Source organism: Octopus sinensis, linkage group LG13, assembly GCF_006345805.1.
Source record: "Octopus sinensis linkage group LG13, ASM634580v1, whole genome shotgun sequence".
In the NCBI taxonomy this organism is placed as follows: Eukaryota; Metazoa; Mollusca; class Cephalopoda; order Octopoda; family Octopodidae; genus Octopus; species Octopus sinensis.
In genome coordinates this window covers 11,776,597-11,795,861 of record NC_043009.1, presented here as the reverse complement: position 1 = coordinate 11,795,861, position 19,265 = coordinate 11,776,597, and the positions used below count along the sequence as shown (strand labels likewise).

At 38.1% G+C, this 19,265-nt stretch overlaps 2 protein-coding genes across 3 annotated transcripts in view; one reads left to right on the top strand and one right to left on the bottom strand.

Annotated features, from left to right (window-relative positions):
• LOC115218500 (ATP-dependent DNA helicase DDX11-like) overlaps positions 1-15,957 on the bottom strand; it is an 86,711-nt gene extending 70,754 nt beyond the window's left edge. For both annotated transcript variants that reach the window (XM_029788358.2, XM_036508155.1), the window contains exons 1-9: positions 15,589-15,957; positions 12,542-12,678; positions 11,460-11,590; positions 9,409-9,518; positions 7,807-7,838; positions 7,581-7,645; positions 4,990-5,055; positions 4,123-4,353; positions 1,954-2,061 (exon numbers count right to left, since the gene is read on the bottom strand). In XM_029788358.2, the coding sequence (XP_029644218.1) occupies positions 1,954-2,061; positions 4,123-4,353; positions 4,990-5,055; positions 7,581-7,645; positions 7,807-7,838; positions 9,409-9,518; positions 11,460-11,590; positions 12,542-12,677 (879 nt within the window). In that variant the 5' untranslated portion in view covers position 12,678; positions 15,589-15,957. The remainder of the gene's footprint in view (positions 1-1,953; positions 2,062-4,122; positions 4,354-4,989; positions 5,056-7,580; positions 7,646-7,806; positions 7,839-9,408; positions 9,519-11,459; positions 11,591-12,541; positions 12,679-15,588) is intronic.
• A 268-nt stretch (positions 15,958-16,225) lies between these two features.
• The window catches only part of LOC115218379 (protein SDA1 homolog), a 61,134-nt gene continuing 58,094 nt past the window's right edge, over positions 16,226-19,265 (top strand). The window contains exon 1 of the mRNA XM_029788158.2: positions 16,226-16,384. Within this exon, the coding sequence (XP_029644018.1) occupies positions 16,295-16,384 (90 nt within the window). The 5' untranslated portion in view covers positions 16,226-16,294. The remainder of the gene's footprint in view (positions 16,385-19,265) is intronic.

The following is a 19,265-nucleotide window of genomic DNA, read 5'->3' as shown; positions in this document are numbered from 1 at the left end:
CCAATTAAGCAAAATTTACAGAAAACTCACATTCTGGTGTGTGTGTCAAATGCTTTTCTTAATGTGGTTTACACCACACGCACACGCACACACACAGTGTGCAACGAATAAAATGAAAGTAAATAGCGACAGAGTGATTTGAGGAAGACTAAACTGAAAGTATTTAAACCACTACTCAAAAAATAAAAAAACACAGCAAACAGAAACAAATAAATACATAACGATTTACTCCTCACACAATTTCTTCAATTAGAGTGTACCCATGATTTTTCAGAGTACTTCAGTGGGTGATGCCATAAAAAATTTCTTTCAATTTTACCACCAATTAAGACAAAATTCGAGAAAACTCAATATTTTAACATTTCACTCCGAAAGCATTGATGTACATGTGTGCGTGCGTGAGTGTGTGTGTGTGTTTGATGGGTTGTGCGACACAGAAAGTGTGGTGTGTAAGTGAAGTGCTTTTGTTAGTGTGTGTAAAGAGACAGACAGAGTGAAAGACAGAAATAAGCGGCGTAATTGAAAGTTTTCACTATGATATCATCACGTGCGAAAAAATTCGAAGGGTTTTGAACAATTGAGATACAGATGTCACGCCTGTATTGAAACCATTGCTAAGCTGCCGTAATTGCTTAATTAAGACTTTGTTTAAATTGAAAGGGGCAAATATGTGACGAGGTTGAAAAAAAATACCCCAGAAAAAAAAATGTACTGCTGGTATTTATATAATTCACTACTATTTTGCTACAATGTCATGAAAAAGAAAAAATTTAGGTATGTAAATCGAATTCGCCACCCCCTTTTCCCTCTTCGCGTTTGTGTAAAAAAAATTATTATTTAAGTTTTAAAAATTATTTACTTTGTTCAAAAAATATTAATATTAATTAATTTTCAAGAATTATTTAATTTTATTCTGTAAAATAGTAATTAATTCATTTATCTGTAAATCCGCGAGGTTGTTACTCAGGCACCTAGAATGGTAACCTTCAACTAACACTATCTCCTCCGAGACCCTGTGGGGCGCAAGTTGACCAAAATTGAGAGTATGGTAGAAGAAGGGTTGCTCTTCCTTCCGTAGAACATAAAATTCAAATCGGACCATGTTAACACCAAAAATTATTTACATCAAAAAGATGCTTTTTTCTATGAAAATCCCTATTTTTTACGATTTTTTCACTGCTGTGTCGCCACTTTTCGGTGTATTTCGACCAGAAAAATGTTCCCAAAATTTTTACTTTTCAAAATTACAATTCCAGCGGATCGAAACAAACCCGAGCAACGCCGGGCGATACTGCTAGTATGTATATATATGTTTGTGTGTCTGTGTTTGTTCCCACCAACATCACTTGACAACCGATGCTGGTGTGTTTACGTCCCAGTAACTTAGCGGTTTGGTAAAAGCGACCGATAGAATAAGTACTAGGCTTACAAAGAATAAGTCCTGGGGTCGATTTGCTCGACTAAAGGCGGTGCTCCAGTCAAATGACTGAAACAAGTAAAAAATAAAAATAAAATAGTATTGCTGAAAGTATTATATAAAATATGATTGGAAACATTTGGCATACGTAAATGTCATTGTATCACCGTATGAACCAGACTATTAGATGCTGTTATACACCCTTGGTCACCATGCACTTCTTTGCATTGTTGTAGCTTTCAAATGATGCTGTCCACTGGCTAGGTGAGGAGGCCTATGATGTACAAGAGACCAAGATCATGACAGTCCCTCTAAACAGGCACCAATTCATCACAGGGGAGCTTATTTGCAGCTGAGAGGGCTGGAGCTATGTAAAATGAAGTGTTTTGCTCAAGAGTACAACACTTCGCCTGGTCCAGGGATTGAAACCATGACCTTGCGATTGTGAATGCATCATTCTAACTGCTAGGTAACATGCTTTCGTATTTAAATCTATTGAGTCTTAATGTTTAGGAATTTTTGTTGGCCAATCTTACTTGTCTTGAAGCTAATGTTGTCACACTGACATCGTCTCCATAGGGACTCTTCTTGATTTCTTTAATAAACTGAGACAGCTGGGAATGAGTGCGACTGCAGTAATAGATCTGGAAAAGCGGAGAGGAAATTAGTAACAAAACATAGACAAATGATGCTAAGACAGGATAAACAACAATTTGAAAAAGAAACTTGGGCACAGCAAATGAAGTTGTACCTTGTTCAGAAGTAGTATTACCAGTTATACGAGAAAGCTTCACCTATCATCTCATCTCAGAATAGATGCTGTAATTTGTATTGACTAGATAAAAAAAGGTTGGCAATTAATTTATGGACTTCAAAATATTCTGAGAAATAAATGAGTAACAATTAGACGAGAGTGTGTGTGTGAGGGAGAGAGGAGAGAGAGAGAGAGAGAGAGAGAGAGAGAGAGAGAGAGAGAGAGAGAGAGAGAAGAGCTATGGACACACAAGAGGTGCAGTAGATTAATAGGAAGGTTATCAGAGAAGATAGTTTTTTTATGTGGAAGATGCACAGGGTCCATAAAAAAGTTTTTTAACACTCTCCTACCCTGATGTAATCTCCAGGGATACAGGCATCCAGCAACAGGACCTCCGTAATGCTATGATGGACCATGAAGTCTGGCGTAACATAGTAAATTCCATTGTCTCGACCATGGTCGAACAATGATGATGATGATAAAAAACTTTAGTGACTCGGGAAATTGATACTCTCAAATGCCTTGGTGTTTCATTAGAGGTAGTAGATCATTTCTGTTACCTAAAGGACTAAATTAGTAGTGGGAGAAGATGCACGGAGAGTATGAGAGAAAAATAAGAATAGGATGGAGGAAATTCCGAGAGCTGTTACCTCTGTTGGCCACAAAAGGTTTCTCCCTCCAAATGAAAGGAAGATTATATGATGCATGTATACGAACAGCAATTCTACATGGTAGTGAGATGTAGGCCCTGAATGCAGAGGTCATGTGAAGGTTAGAAAAGAATGACACTAGAATGGTCAGTTGGGTGTGTAATGTAAGTGTACCTGTTCAACAATGTGCGAGTGTTTAGAGAGAGAAGTTAGGAATAAGAAGAATTAGTTGCTGTGTGCAAGAGAGAAGACAGGGCTGGTTTGGTAATGTGGAAGTGGATGGTCATTGTGGAAGTGGAAGATCCAAAAAGACAAGAGATGAAGTACAGAAGAACGGTCTTAGGATGCTGAACCTTTTAGACAAAATACCAAAATACCTATTTCTTTACTACCCACAAGGGGCTAAACACAGAGAGCACAAACAAAGACAAACAGACGGATTAAGTTGATTATATCGACCCCAGTGCGTAACTGGTACTTATTTAATCGACGGCGAAAGGATGAAAGGCAAAGTCGACCTCGGCAGAATTTGAACTCAGAACGTAGCGGCAGATGAAATACCGCTAAGCATTTCGCCTGGCGTGCTAACGTTTCTGCCAGCTCGCCGTCTTATGTACCAAGATACCTGGCACCTTACTGTACTCAAGAAGACCCGCAGCAGAAGTGTTAAGACCAGTCCCTCAAGTGGTGTAAAGTACTTATGGTGGTGTCATGTAAAAGCGCCTGTGTAGTACCATGGAAAAGCACTTGTGCGGTGCCTTGTAAAAGTGCCTGCGTGATGCTACATAAAAGTGCCCGTGTGGTGGCTTGTAAAAGCACCCGACACACTCTGTTAAATAATTAGGAAGGGCATCCAGCAGTAGAAACCATGCCAAATCAGACCGGAGTCTGATGCAGCTCTCCACTTGCCAGCTCTGGTCAAACCAGCCAGCACATGCTGGTATGAACTACAGGTATTAAATAAGGCGGTGAGCTGGCATCGTCGTTAGCACGCCAGGTGAAATGCTTAGCTGTATTTTGTCTGCCATTACGTTCTGGGTTCAAATTCCGCCGAGGTCAACTTTCATCCTTTCGGGGTCGATTAAATAAGTACCAGTTACGCACTTGGGTCGAAGTAATCGACTTAATCCGTTTGTCTGTCCTTGTTTGTCCTCTCTGTGTTTAGCCCCTTTTACGTGAAAAACTGTGGATTTGTATAAAGGACACACTGACACACAGACATTTTGCCGTTTATAGATATAGAGATTATTTACCTCTCTAAAATACCAAGTTGAATCAGTTAAAGAAATCAAGAGGTTTACCTTCATAATATGTTCTTCTGATGTATCATTACCATCTTCCCCACCAGAGTCATTCTTCTCTCCATCACCTTCATTATCACTAATATATTCACTGAGGACAATTTCAGCATCTTCATTTTCTTCTGGATTCTCCAATTTGTGGATTTCTCTCAACTCAGCTTCGAATGCATCCTTAATGTCTTCAGATGACGATTTTATTAAGTTGTCAAATTCACTTTCTAGTTCATGGCACTAAGTAAGGTGAAAGCAGGATAAAATGTAAAATATGATAAGGGTAGGCACGCACACACATCTTCTTCCACTTTTCATCTCCCAAATCCACACACAATGCTTTGGTTGGCCTGAAGCAATAATAGAAGACACTTGCCCTAAGTGCCATGCAGTGGGACTGAACCCAGAATCATGTGGATGCAAAGCAAACTTCTTACCACACAGCCACACACAACCGGCTTCTTTCAGTTTTCATCTACCAAATCCACTCACAAGGTTTTGGTCGGTTCAGTGTAATAGTAGAAGCCACTGGTCTAATATGCCACAGAAAGACTGTGTATGTAACCTATTTCTTTATTACCCACAAGGGGCTAAACACAGAGGGGACAAACAAGGACAGACATAGGTATTAAGTCGATTACATCGACCCCAGTGCGTAACTGGTACTTAATTTATCGACCCCGAAAGGATGAAAGGCAAAGTCGACCTCGGCGGAATTTGAACTCAACGTAACGGCAGACAAAATACTGCTAAGCATTTCGCCCGGCGTGCTAACCATTCTGCCAGCTCACTGCCTTGACTGTGTATGTAACCACAAGTTTGCAAGCAATTTTCATGCAGATTGTACAAATAAAATAAAGACAAGAATTCACTAACCTTTCTTTTTGAAGTTTTATGCTTTCCTTTAATTTTTTTATCGGCATCGAATAAGGCTTTCTTTTCCTAAAGAATGCAATATATAATATATACATATATATCAATATCCTCATCATTACATAATGTCTGTTGACACACACTCATACACATGACCATGGGATTGCACCTAGAAAGTTACTCTCCGAGGTACAAACCTGGGCAAGGTTGTTTGTAGAAGACCAGCAGTTGCCCATGTATACCAGCCTACCCTATGCCACCAATGTTATCCAAGGGTAAGGCAAATGCCGATATAGCTTTGAACCAGTGATGTCGTAGCTCATTTCTACAGCTGAGTGAACTGGAGCAACGTGAAATAAAGTGTCTTGCTCAAGAACACAACACTCAGCCCAGTCCAGGAATTTAATTCACTACCTACCTCATGATTGTAAGCCCAATGCTCTAACCCCTGAACCATGCATATATAAATAAATATATATATATATGTAATAATAATAAAAGGTGAAATTAATTAATAATTTATAATTTTACCAATTATTTGACTGTGGCCATACTGGAGCACTGCCTTTAGTCGAGCAAATCGACCCTAGGACTTTTTTTTCCAATTCAATTCAATTTTTGGCTCAAAAAACAAAAGCAAGGCCATATAGGGGGACAGGGAGGGTGGTCATACAAAGAGTTCAGGACTTATTCTTTGTAAACCTAGTACTTATTCTAGCGGTCTCTTTTGCTGAGCCATTAAGTTACAGGGACGTAAACACACCAGCATCGGTTGTCAAGCGATGTTGGGGGAACAAACATAGACACACACATATATATATATATATACACAACGGGCATCTTTCAGTTTCTGTCTACCAAACCCACTCACAAGGCTTTGGTCGGCCCAAGGCTATAGTAGAAGACACTTGCCCAAGATGCCACGGAGTAGGACTGAACCTGGAACCATGTTGTTCGTAAGCAAGCTACTTACCCACAGCCACTCCTACACCTAAGTTAATTAAGTTAATTAAAAAAAAAAAATTATTTATTTACTTTGTGCATTAATTGTGAAACTAGTTTTGTATTGACTGCAATAACTAATGAAATAGACTTCATCTATCAAGCTTGTCTTACATCATTTTTGTACCAAGAAGAAAAGTCTGTTTTTATTTTTTTTTTAAAATAATTGCCATTCAACAAATTGGAGTTCGGCTTTAACTTCTCTTTCTCCCTCTCTTTGTCTTTATAAATATATTCACATAATTTGCCACTATTGGCCCAGTGACAGATTTGAAAGCGTGATTTAAAGCATATATACACACACACACACACATATATATATATATAATATATATATATATATATATATATATATACATACACACACACACACATACATAAAGAATTCTTGTTTCTTCATTAGGTGTTATACAGATTTAAAATGCTTTAAACAAAACTAATTTTATTAGATATGGCAATTAGTAGGTCCTGGTTCTAATTCTCACAGGTTTCTCCAGAAGAGGCCGTACTGCACTTAATGAGAAACATGTACATTGTCTTAACCGGTTCTGTCATCATAATAGACTTAATTCTTCAGAACTAGCTAGCTGTATACAACTTTGTCTGAACTGAATACCTACATCCACCATACATCTACATCACTGCTTCTAATCAAGAAACCAAATTTACTGAATTTCAATTGATAGCTCCACATTTAAGTTTCATACGAAGTCACTGACATGAAGATGTTGAATCTGAACATAAGCTGCAATAATCTTGCTAATCTCAGAGATCCAACGGTTACGGAGCCTTGTAAGATGCTAGATTTTAACATAGCTCAAATCTACATGAACTGAACAGCAGGCATAAAACCAATGAAAATAAGGGTTTTAAATTTAGGCACAAGACCAGCAATTTTATGGGGACTGGGTTATTCCATCACACAAACCCCCAACTGCTCAAGTGGTACTTATTCAACTGACCTTAAAAGAATGAAAGGCAAAGTAAACCTTGGTGGAATTTGAACTCAGAACACATGTGCTGGTGCCACATGGAAGCATTCGTGTGGTGCCATATTAAAATGAGCCAGCACACACTGTAAAGTGGTTGGTGTTGGGAAGGTTTAAGGCGGCGAGCTGGCAGAAACGTTAGCACGCTGGGCGAAATGCTTAGCAGTATTTCGTCTGCCGCTACGTTCTGAGTTCAAATTCCGCCGAGGTCGACTTTGCCTTTCATCCTTTCGGGGTTGATTAAATAAGTAACAGTTACGCACTGGGGTCGATATAATCGACTTAATCCGTTTGTCTGTCCTTTGTCCTCTCTGTGTTTAGCCCCTTGTGGGTAGTAAAGAAATAGGTATTAGGAAGGGCATTTAGCCATAGAAACCAAGCCAAATCAGACTAGAACTAAGTGCAACTCTCCAGCTTTGGTCAAAGCATCCAACCCATGCCAGCATGGAAAGCAGAAGTTAAAGGATGATGATGATGGTGATGATGAATGTAAAGCAGGAAGCTATGCTGCCTAGCATTTTCCCCAGTGTACAAACAATTCTGCTAGCCAGGAACGATGGCAATGGTTTTTGTCATAGATAAAAGTATATTTCAGAATTGTACCAATATCTTATTAAGTTCTTCTTCTTTCTTGGTCTTCTCAGAGAATTCAGTGATCCAATCAAGTTCTGTAAGTATAAAGAATCATTTCATTAATCTAAAGGGATCACAAGATAAAGAATAAAATACAGGAATAGCCGTATATTTTAGAAAAGAGTTTTATTTAATTGAAATCCTTAAAAAATGTAGTTTTGATAAGGCACCAGGAGATAAAAAGGGTTATACAAACCTTTAGCATCTTTAGATTTAGCTTCAATTAACCTGTAGAAATAGTTAAAGAGAAAAATACAGAGATAATTCAAGTATTAAGGACATCTACTTAATAAATTAAAACAAAAAAAAATCAAACCAAACCACAAATAATACAATGAGGAAACCTCTGTGCTTTATCTGCATGAAATCATAGTCAAATCTTCCTCAATTCCCACTACTGTCTTAAATATAGAATGACATGTTAGACAATGCATCTTGTATACACAAAAAGACTGGATGGTTACAGTTGGAATGCTATTGATTATAAATCTGTTGGATAGGTGACAACCTGTGGTTAAATAACAACGAAACACAACAAAACCATAAATCATTTTGTAAACAATGATAAAATTTTAACATTAAACTAGCACTATGTCCTGGCGCTGCCCTGTCGTAGTGCTAGTGCATGCATATACAGCTGCATGCGTGTGCACATACACGCGAGTACTGTCCAAATCTCCGACCAATCACATACAGCTAAGCTGGCATTCAATTGGCGTATCAAGTTTCGGGCATTTTGATTGGGTTTTGGATAGAAAATTCACAAAAACACGTCACTTCTATTGATTTTTTAATGGCTTTGCAGGGTGACTGGGGAAATGTAAAGATGTGCACGACCACCCTTGGACGGTTTTGAATGACCATAGAAAGTGCGAGCCCTCTAACTGAAAAACTGTGGATTTGTATAAAGGACACACACACACACACAGACATTTTGCCATTTATATATATATAGAGATTCCTGGTAAATAAGTCTAACTAATTATAGATGTATTAGAGCTGTAGAATTTTAAATTTGAGTTTGGTTGATTTTGACTTGTCTCACCAACTTCCCCATAACCTTGACTGCTATTTTCAGTTGTATTCATTTAAGTGGAATGGTTTGGTAAGGCTGAGTTCTTCCTTTGCTTGAAGACAAAACAAATGGGGGATAAACGAAAAAAATAAATCCTATTCAGGGTACCAAAACATTTTCATGAGGGCCACTCTTTTACTTGTTTCAGTCATTTGACTGTGGCCATGCTGGAGCACCGCCTTTAGTTGAACAAATCAACCCCAGGACTTATTATTTGTAAGCCTAGTACTTATTTTATCGGTCTCTTTTACTGAATCGCTAAGTTACAGGGACGTAAACACACCAGCATCGGTTGTCAAGCGATATTGGGAGGACAGACACAGACACACAAACACGCATACACATATATACATATATACAACGGGCTTATTTCAGTTTCTGTCTACCAAATCCACTCACAAGGCTTTGGTTGGCCCGAGGCTATAGTAGAAGACACTTGCCCAAGGCGTCACGCAGTGGGACTGAACTCGGAACCATGTGGTTGGTAAGCAAGCTACTTACCACACAGCCACTCCTGCTGTGGTAAATATTTCACAGAAGACTAGAAACAAAGGGATCACACATACGGCAGTGATGCTGATTGACCCCTATCACACAATGTCATGGTATGGAGATACAAACACACTACATACGTAACTTAACCTCACAGCAACTATGCTAATACATGGATGAAAGTCACTGAATTTCAATAACAAGCAAATGTCAGTCAAATGAAATACATACTCGTTAGTGTTGGCCTCTTCCTTCATTAAACTCTCCAGCTGTTTTAATTGTTCTTCTTTATAATCACGCAACCATTTAAGTGAACCACAAATTACACTAAGAGATTTACCCTGAAACAAATATAAAATTAGCAGTTTCTCAGTTAGGTTGTTCAATTTATTTCAACATGGTATAAGGAAGGCACCAAAGCAACACAAATATGATTGAAACATTATGTTAAAAACATAGTTCCAATATAAATTTTAAATTAAATTAGACACTTTATAAGCATGAATCCATGAAGGGACAAGGTGGTGAAGCACGACCTTCGAACATTAGGTCTCACCAAAGCAATGACTAGTGACCGAGACCTTTGGAAGTATGCTGTGTGTGAGAAGACCCGGCAGGACAAGTGAGACCATAACCCGTGGCCTCTACCTGCGATGTAGCCAGTCAACTTATGCATATCTTTCCTTCTTGGGACACAAAACTCTGCTTGCAAAGACCTGTTGGGGCAAGTGAAATCGAAATCGATCAAAAATCAATGGAAATTGTAGTTGTGATACCCGTACCGGTTACACGTAAAAGAACCATCCAAACGTGGCCATTGCCAGCATCGCCTCGACTGGCCTCTGTACCGGTGGCACATAAAAAGTACCAACCGATCGTGGCTGTTGCCAGCCTCGCCTGACACCTGTGCTGGTGGCACGTAAAAAGCACCCACTACACTCACGGAGTGGTTGGCATTAGGAAGAACAACCAGCTGTAGAAACACTGCCAGATCAGACTGGGCCTGGTGCAGCCTCCTGGCTTCCTAGATCCCAGTCAAACTGTCCAACCCATGCTAGCATGGAAAACGGACGTTAAATGATGATGATGATGAGATCTGCCTATGCAGATTGAACTATGCTCTCGTCATTATCCAGATGAACATGTTAACCTTTACAACAAAGCAACTAGGCATATTTCATCCACTCACCTTAGTGCCAATAACGCAACGGTTTTTTTTATTGCTATCTCATTTGTCACATCTTTTACTTGCTTCAGTCATTTGACTGCGGCCATGCTGGAGCACTGCCTTTAGTCGAGCAAATTGATCCCAGGACCTATTCTTTGCAAGCCTAGTACTTATTCTATGTTTAGTTGCTTGCGGGCAATAAAGAAATAATTATCATCATTTAACATCCATCTTGCATGCAAGTATGGATTGGAGAGTTTAACAGGATCCAAGTCGGAGGACTGTATTGAACTTTCAGTGTCTATTTTGGCAAAGTTTCTATGAATTGATATGCTCCTATCACCAACCATTTTACAGTTTACTGGGTACTTTTTGTGTGACACTGACATAAGTAAGGTCACCAAGTACTGTAAATCCTCAAATATAATCCGCACTTTTTCCCAAAATTTAAAGGTCAAAATCCCTAGTGCGTACTATATATGAGGTTAAAAATGAAAATTATTTTCTAAGCAATGTTCAAGTCTCTATTTGCTGTCCGGCAATGTTTATTTAGATACATTTTGTGATGTCGGGCACGAAAATACCTTAAGCTAAGCCTGAAAGCAATGAAGTCATAAAAGAATCATCCATAACTTGCAATAAGCTACATTTATTAAGTGTTATTACTGTTATTACTGTTATTTCTTTATTTTCTGCAAACAAAATGTACAAAAAAGCTACACGTTTGCATTATGTTATATGTACAATAATAATAAAGGACATTACTATATACAGTTTTATAAACCAGGGACGTTATATAGACCTCTTTGCCTCAAGTTAGAGAAAGAGTGTGTATTATACACAAGGTTTAGGTTTTTCAGAGGTACAGCCCCCTAAAAATCCCCTGCATATTATACTCAAGGGCGGACTATACTCGAGGATTTACAGTAATTCACAACACAAAGCTAAGACCCTCAACTGAACTGGAGTTGTTGTAGAGAGAGACATTTTATGAGTGCAAATCCAACAAAAGTTCAAATAAAAGATTTTGAATAAAACTAGAGACAAAGTGGTCAAATACTAATTTAAGCTTACAAAATACTCTGAGTTAAGACATAATAATTGCTCTACTCACAGTTCCTGTTGGGCTTTCAAATATTCCAATTTTTCCAAGCTGTAGACATTCATAGAGAGCTTTCATAAAACCCAACTGGATATTGTAAGGTATAAACGGGAATGGAAATTCTTCTGGAACATTAACATGATCTGAAATAGGTGCACAAAATGATGTAGAATTGTATCCATGAGCAGGTCTTGAAAGAAATAAACGAAAATTATCATGGCACTTTGGCATGTTCTTAAAAGGCTAAAATGACAAAAGTAATTATCTTAGTTTAATTAATAAAATAATAATGAAATTATTGTATTCAGTGCTCAGGTGCACCACAACTTGTCAAAAGTGTGTATAAAGCATATGCAGTAATGTAGAAATGTCTGGAAAGCGAACAGTGTATGAGCCAGATACATGCTTGCGTGTGTATGGAGGGGAGAAAATCAAGTGTAGTGTTGGCGAATCTCAGGAAGCATGGAAGTTTTGAAGGATGCAGTGCTCCGACAACTAACAACTGATGCTGGCAGTTTGTTCTATGCTTCAGCAACTCTTAGAGTGAAAAAATGTTTCCGAAAGTCATGGGAGCTGTGCTGTTTTTTGACTTTGTAAACATGTCCACAGGTGTTAGACAGGTGGAGTTTGAAAAGGTGCTCAGATTTATTGTTTGTAAGATGGTTAATAATTTTATGGGTGTCTGCCAAATCAGCTGCCAGACGTCAGAGTTTCAATGTATCCATGCCCAGGGAAGTAAGGTGTTCAGAATATGGCAAATGCCTGATGGAGGGTATTCTCTTGGTTGCACGTCGCTGAACGGTGAGGTCGTACCATAGCTATATAAAGCCACAGATAGATAGCCGGAGAGCGGCTCACAAAGGACTTGGTGAGTGATGTCAAGACACCCTCAGCCTTCTTGGCAATTTTAGCGACGTGTTTTGTCCAACGCAAATCGCTGTCAAAATAAGTAACTTGCCAAATAAGTACAAGTGTGAAATAACATATAAGGAATTGATTTAATTTAGAATAAGAGAAGTTTTTTTTTGTAACAAAATAGGATATAATCTCAGGGGTTATCTGAAGAAATAAAAGAAAAAAAGAAAAAAGACTACCTTGTTTCTGTGTCTCTTTTGGTGAGGGTGACGAATTTTTTCCATTTGCATCTTTCCTCACTTCAGGTAAGATATCAAACGAAATGGCTGAGAGAAGCTCATCTGTTCCATCATCGTCAGAGAAATCGTCACACATTCTGGCCATAATGAAATAATTTTAAATTTTGGATAAGAGATTTCTTCAGCAAACGATTAATTCATGCTATTTTCAGTTGTTCTTGAATTCAATCTGTGAGAAATTTGAGGACTATTAACTTAGATATCATAAATAACCTTGGTCCAATTTGATAGTATTTGTATAATTACTATAGTCTGAAAAACATGTTTTTCAGATAAAAGCTGGAAGGGAAAGTATCTAAGTAAGGTATACATAGTACTTCCAGAAAATTTAAATATACTCTCTCTTTTACTTGTTTCAGTCATTTGACTGCAACCATGCCGGAGCACCGCCTCTAGTCGAGCAAATCGACCCCAGGACTTATTCTTTATAAGCCTAGTACTTATTCTATCCGTGGAGGCGCAATGGCCCAGTGGTTAGGGCAGCGGACTCGTGGTCATAGGATCGCGGTTTCGATTCCCAGATCGGGCGTTGTGAGTGTTTATTGAGCGAAAACACCTAAAAGCTCCACGAGGCTCCGGCAGGGGATGGTGGCGAACCCTGCTGTACTCTTTCACCACAACTTTCTCTCACTCTTACTTCCTGTTTCTGTTGTACCTGTATTTCAAAGGGCCAGCCTTGTCACTCTCTGTGTCACGCTGAATATCCCCGAGAACGACGTTAAGGGTGCACGTGTCTGTGGAGTGCTCAACCACTTACACGTTAATTTCACGAGCAGGCTGTTCCGTTGATTCGGATCAACCGGAACCCTCATCGTCGTAACCGACGGAGTGCTTCCACACTTATTCTATCGGTATCTTTTGCCGAACCGCTAAGTTATGGGAACATAAGCACACCAGCAACGGTTGTCAAGTGAAGTTGGGTGGACAAACACAGATATGCAAACACACACACATATATACGACGGGTTTCTTTTCAGTTTCTGTCTACCAAATCCACTCACAAGGCTTTGGTCAGCTCAAGGCTATAGTCGAAGACACTTGCCTAAGGTGCCACGCAGTTGGACTGAACCCGGAGCCATGTGGCTGGTAAACAAGCTACTTACCACACAGCCACTGCAGAGGGGTGGAACAGAAAAGATACCAATTTGCAGATAGATATAAATTGAATGAGTAATGAAATGCTATAGGAATCAGACTCTTCTTCTGCTTTTTCTGATGATCCTGAAAATGCTAAAATGTAGGAAGTGTTTTTGGTATTGAAACGGAAAGTAAAAGGTATGACTGCCAAAAGAAAAGCATTCACAATAAAATTCATTACAGGATGATGGAAAAGAAAAATCTCTCGTGACAGAACCAATATACGAACTGCATCTAAAGTTTGAACTCCAGAACTATGAGCTGAACCCAAAATCTGAGACCTAAATTATTCCAAACAAAGTTATAAGCAGGATGATCTGCGTTGAGAAATTGATACTCCAAGAACTTAAATACTGGATAAAGCGGGACTTGATACTCAATCTCAGCGCAACACATCTTTTCTTAGAGTCTTATTTCTCGGGAACTTCTACCAAACCATTTACCAGTAATAAGGGTAGCTGTAGTCGATACCTCCTAGACTACAAGCCAACGAAGGTGCATTTACATAGTCGCTCGATTGGCTAGAAATAACAAGCAAGTCTCCATCAAATCATAAGCTACCATCTAAAAAAAATGGACTGCGTTTGAAAAAACGAGATGACCATAGTTGGAATATCTTTTTGTTATAGGTTTAGGATCTTTTCGGTTTGAACAGCAGTTTTTTCTAGCGGTGTCATATGAAATTGTCACCCATAATTATGACCCTAGTATCGATCTATTGCATTTCAATCTGTTTTAGGGTTAGGGTTAGCTAGGGTTAGGGGTGGGGGGAAGGGTATCTTTTTTCTTCAGAAATGTAAATAAACCCTCTGTTTCTAAAACGAGGGACATAGTCATATGGCACAGAATGTTTTCACCTCAATAGACGTCATTGATTGGTTGAAATTGCAGAAATTGAAGAAAAAATATCTTACAAACCATAGAATTTTCTCAATGAAGCCAAGAGAAAAAGATGTTTTATAAACACATTCTACCAGTATACGAAGTTTAAATGTGTTTAGTTACGTGGAAATTATTTTTAAAAAACTGCCGTTCAAACCGAAAAGATCCTAGGTTTATTCGATCCGGATTGAAATGGTGCTAAACAACAAAGAAAAGGGCAACGCTCGGTCTATTGGATATAGCAACCAAATCTGGTAATCTTTCTTAGAACACATACTACCATTTTCAAAATAAAAGAAAGAATACATTGAATTGGTAATCCAAACTACACTAAATATAAAAATTCAAAGATAAATTTTTGTAAAATTTTGCCAATTAAAAAAGTGATGACAGATTTCCTTCGATCCGCCCATCTTTTTGATCAAAGTTGCTTAGGACCAAAAGCTCAGAAACAACGAATCTTTACCCTTTGAACGGCAGATCGAGAAATTAATTTTTTGCAACTAAACACTTTCAAACTTCGGACACTGGTAGAATGCATCATATAATCCACAACAACAACAAAGCACTTCGAAAAAAAAAAAAAAAAAAAACATAAAGGAGCATTTATTTAGTCATTCTACTTTTTAGAAATAGCAGCCAAATCTCCTTCAAATCACACACTACCGTATGAAAGAAAAAAAGTTAATCCTGGATAATGTGGCCCTAAATAAACTAAGTCTTAGAAAGAACAAAATGCGATTTAGTTGCTGCCGGAATGACTAACATTGATCATAAGTTTAAAATAATAATAATAATGAAATTATTGTATACAGTGGTCAGTGCTTGATTAGGTTGGACTTGGCATTAAACAACTTAATAAATGACGGTAGTTTTTTTCGTAGCAGTAAACAAATAAAGTGAAAAAAAAGCAAGCAGAATATGCTAAGATTTCTTTATGATTTAGTAATAAATTAAATTCCACTTACTCGAACTTTTCAATTTGCCGCCAGTAGACAACAGGTTCCACAACTTCATTAACTTGAGACGGAAGAGTTTTGCTGCAGCTGGGCTGTGCAATAAAACTTATGAATTTACGAATTAAAAGTTGCGAGCAATAACTTTTTAGTGATTAATTTAAGGAAAAACATAAAAATAAATAACTTTTTTAATCGTTCATACAGTGAAGAGAAGTGTCGAGCCTAAGAAAGAAATAAGGACATCCGAGTTTTGTAGTGATAAGGCAGGGTTGGGAGTATCTGAGGGATGCCTTCTGCATGTGGAATACATAGTTAATTGTGGGAAATATGAACGAAATAAAAGAAAACTCATCAGCTCAAACGATCATTTACGCACACACACACACATGTATATTTGTGTGTATTTATATGTATGTGTATATATATTTGTGTATGTAGTGTGTTTGTATATATATATATATATATATGCCTGTGTGTGTGTATGTACGATTTAAAGTAGGATCTTTTCTCTTTGACTGGCAGATTTTAAAAATAATTTCTTTGTGAAAAGATCCTCAAAGTGTTTTTATTTTAATAACATCTTTAATTAAATGCCATCGAAAAGCTGTGTTTTTTATAAGTGTTCTGGCCATTTTCGCAGCGGTGTCATAATTTCCTTCTGCACCGTACACTTCCGACTCTAAGACTCCTCGGTATTCTACTTTTGTCGACCAAAATGTCGAGTCGGCACCACAACCAGTTACCAAATAATTTACCACAGTTACAGAATTTGATTAAACGAGATCCACAATCGTATTGCGATGAGGTAAATGAAAATACTTTTGAAGCATTTCCTGTGTTCTAACCAATTATCTTTTCTTTCTAACTCCCCAAGCACTCTCTCTTGCACACGTGTTGGCAATGAGGACTCGGTTTGTATTTATTCGTTAAATCTCGACGATTAATGCTTGGAATATTCAAACCAATGTAGAATGTCACCTCTGTTTTTGTTATATTCTTTTGTTATTTGTAAACTATAAATTCTATTCTTTAATTTTATATAATCCTACTTTAAATAAAATAAGAAAGATATGTCGTGGGGCAAAATGAGTAATTTCTGATTTTTTTTTTTTTTTTTTTTGTTATTTTCTCTACTTGTTTTAAATCATTGCATTACAAGAATTTTCCATCATCCTTTTGGGTTCGCTAGTAGTACCTCATTTTGTATTGTTGAATCAACTTTAGGAGTAAAAGTTGGTCTGTATAGTTGATAAAGTTGAAAGAGTGTAAAATGTAGTCAACTAATGCCGTAACTGCGTGGTGCGTAAATATATTATGAAAAGAGTCGCTCCAGAATTTCATGAAGAAATTATAGAGAATATTTTATGTTTTTACTTGTTTCAATCATTTGACTGCGGCTATGCTGGAGCACCACCTTTAGTCGAACAAATCGACTCCAAGACTTATTCTTTGTAAGCGCAGTACTTATTCTATCGGTTAATTTTTGCCGAACCGCTAAGTTACGGGGACGTAAATACACCAGCATCGGTTGTCAAGCGATGTTTGGGTGTGGGGGGAGTGTGACAAACACAGACACACAAACATATGTTGGCTTTTTAGATTCAGTCGAATTTCGTTTATTTCATATGTGCCAATTTTCAGTTTGACTTAATTATTAAAATTTTGTTCCGTTTCTGATCTTTTTGACGTCTAAAGATGGATGTTTATGTGTATAAATCTTTTCTCAAATGTAATCTGGAGAACTGAGGCAAAGTTACGGCAGTAGTACCAAATTAACCGTATCTTGCCTTACTCATTTTGCCCCAGCTCGATTCGTTCAGCTCATATAGTTTTTGTAAGGGATTGAACATCTGTAAAAATTATATTTTTCTCCAAGTAAAAAAATGCAGTAATTCTTACACATTGTGCCGCCACCCACTAACTATAAGAATAATCAAAATACTTAGGAAGTACTTTTCAGTATAGATATAACATGTATAGTATACAGTGCTCTCAAGTGCACTACAGCTCATTGAAAATGTTTAAAAAAAAAACAGAGGGATGGAGGCATCCAGTGTACTGTTAGTGAATTTCAGGAAACATGGAAGTTTTGAAGGATGTAATGTACTGACAGCTAATAACTGATGCAGATGGTTTATTCCATGCTTCAGCAATTGTGTGTGTGTGAAAATGCTTCTGAAAGTCATGGGTGCTGTGTTGTGTTTTTGATTTTATATGCATGTCCATAAGTGTTAGACATGGAATTCAAAAAGGTACCTAAGGTTATTTTGGGAAGATAGTGGATAATCTTTTGTCGGTTAATATCTAGATCCGCACCCGGTAGGAAAAATGGAAACGAAAATGTGTAACAGGTGACACCTGTTACACATTTTCGTTTCCATTTTTCCCACCGGGTGCGGATCTAGATATTAACCCTTTTGTCTACTGAGTCAGTTGCTTGACATTGGAGCTTTGATGTGTCCATGCCCAGGGAAGCAAGACGTTCAGAGTATAGTAGATGCTTGATGACAGGTATTCGTCTGGTTGCACGTTTCTGAACAGTTTCTAGGGGGTTGATATGCCAAGCAAGATAGGAGTTCCAGACTGGTGATGTAAACTGTGTGGATGTACCATATACAACTTTAGATAAATAGCTGGAGGGTGGCTGACAAAGGTCTTATTGAATGATGCTAAGACACACTCAGCCTTCTTGACAGGTTTAGAAATTTGGTTTGTCCAACACATTGCTTTTAGTAATAATGCTCAGGCCATGTTCACCTATAAGCTTCTTAAGGTTGTTACTGTTGAGGGACAATGTAAAAGCAGGGTTTTTCCTCCCAAAATGCATGGTGGTGCACTTACCTGCAGCCAGCTTGAGTTGCCAGTTGGTTATCCATTGTGTCCAGGTCTGATTGCTGGTAAGATTTATAGTGTATAGGAGCTGTTCTTTTTATCTCTAGGTACAACTTGATGTCATCTGTGTATTACATCGACCCCAGTGCGTAACTGGTAAATTAAGTACCAGTTATGCACTGGGGTCGATGTAATCGACTTAATCCGTTTGTCCTTTCTGTGTTTAGCCCCTTGTGGGTAGTAAAGAAATAACTATAGCAATCTTCAAGTTGACATCTGTGTCATTAGTGTACGCAACAAACAATAGAGATCCAAGAATGGATCACTCTGGTACACTAGGTGTCATCTCATAAGGTGAAGATTGATGTCCTACAACCATGACTATACCTGTTTTCGGTTGAGAATGAAGGACATCAACCAGTTGTAGAGATCATTTTTCACAGCTGTTGCAGAAAGTTTTGCCATGAGTCATATGTGTGGCACAAAATTGAAGGCTTTTGCAGAATCAAGATAGATAACATACATCCATGAGCCACCATCAGTGATTTGGGTGATGTCATCAAGAAACTTGATGAGTTGGCTACAACAGCTGGATTTTCTTTCATCAGGCTTCTTCATGAAGACTTCCTTCAGACGGGGATGTTGAATTAGCATTGACTGGGATATTCAACAAATAACTGCCTGACGAATGGCTGTATCGATGGCAGCATCCGGTTGTGGCAGTGCTGAGCCATGTTTTGCCTGCATATCTGTGAGTTCATTGCCACGGAGGTTGCAATGGCCCGGCACCCAGATCACTTTCAAAATCTTGCCAGCTGCTACTAGGGCTGCTGTTTGTTGAAATTCTCTAACTG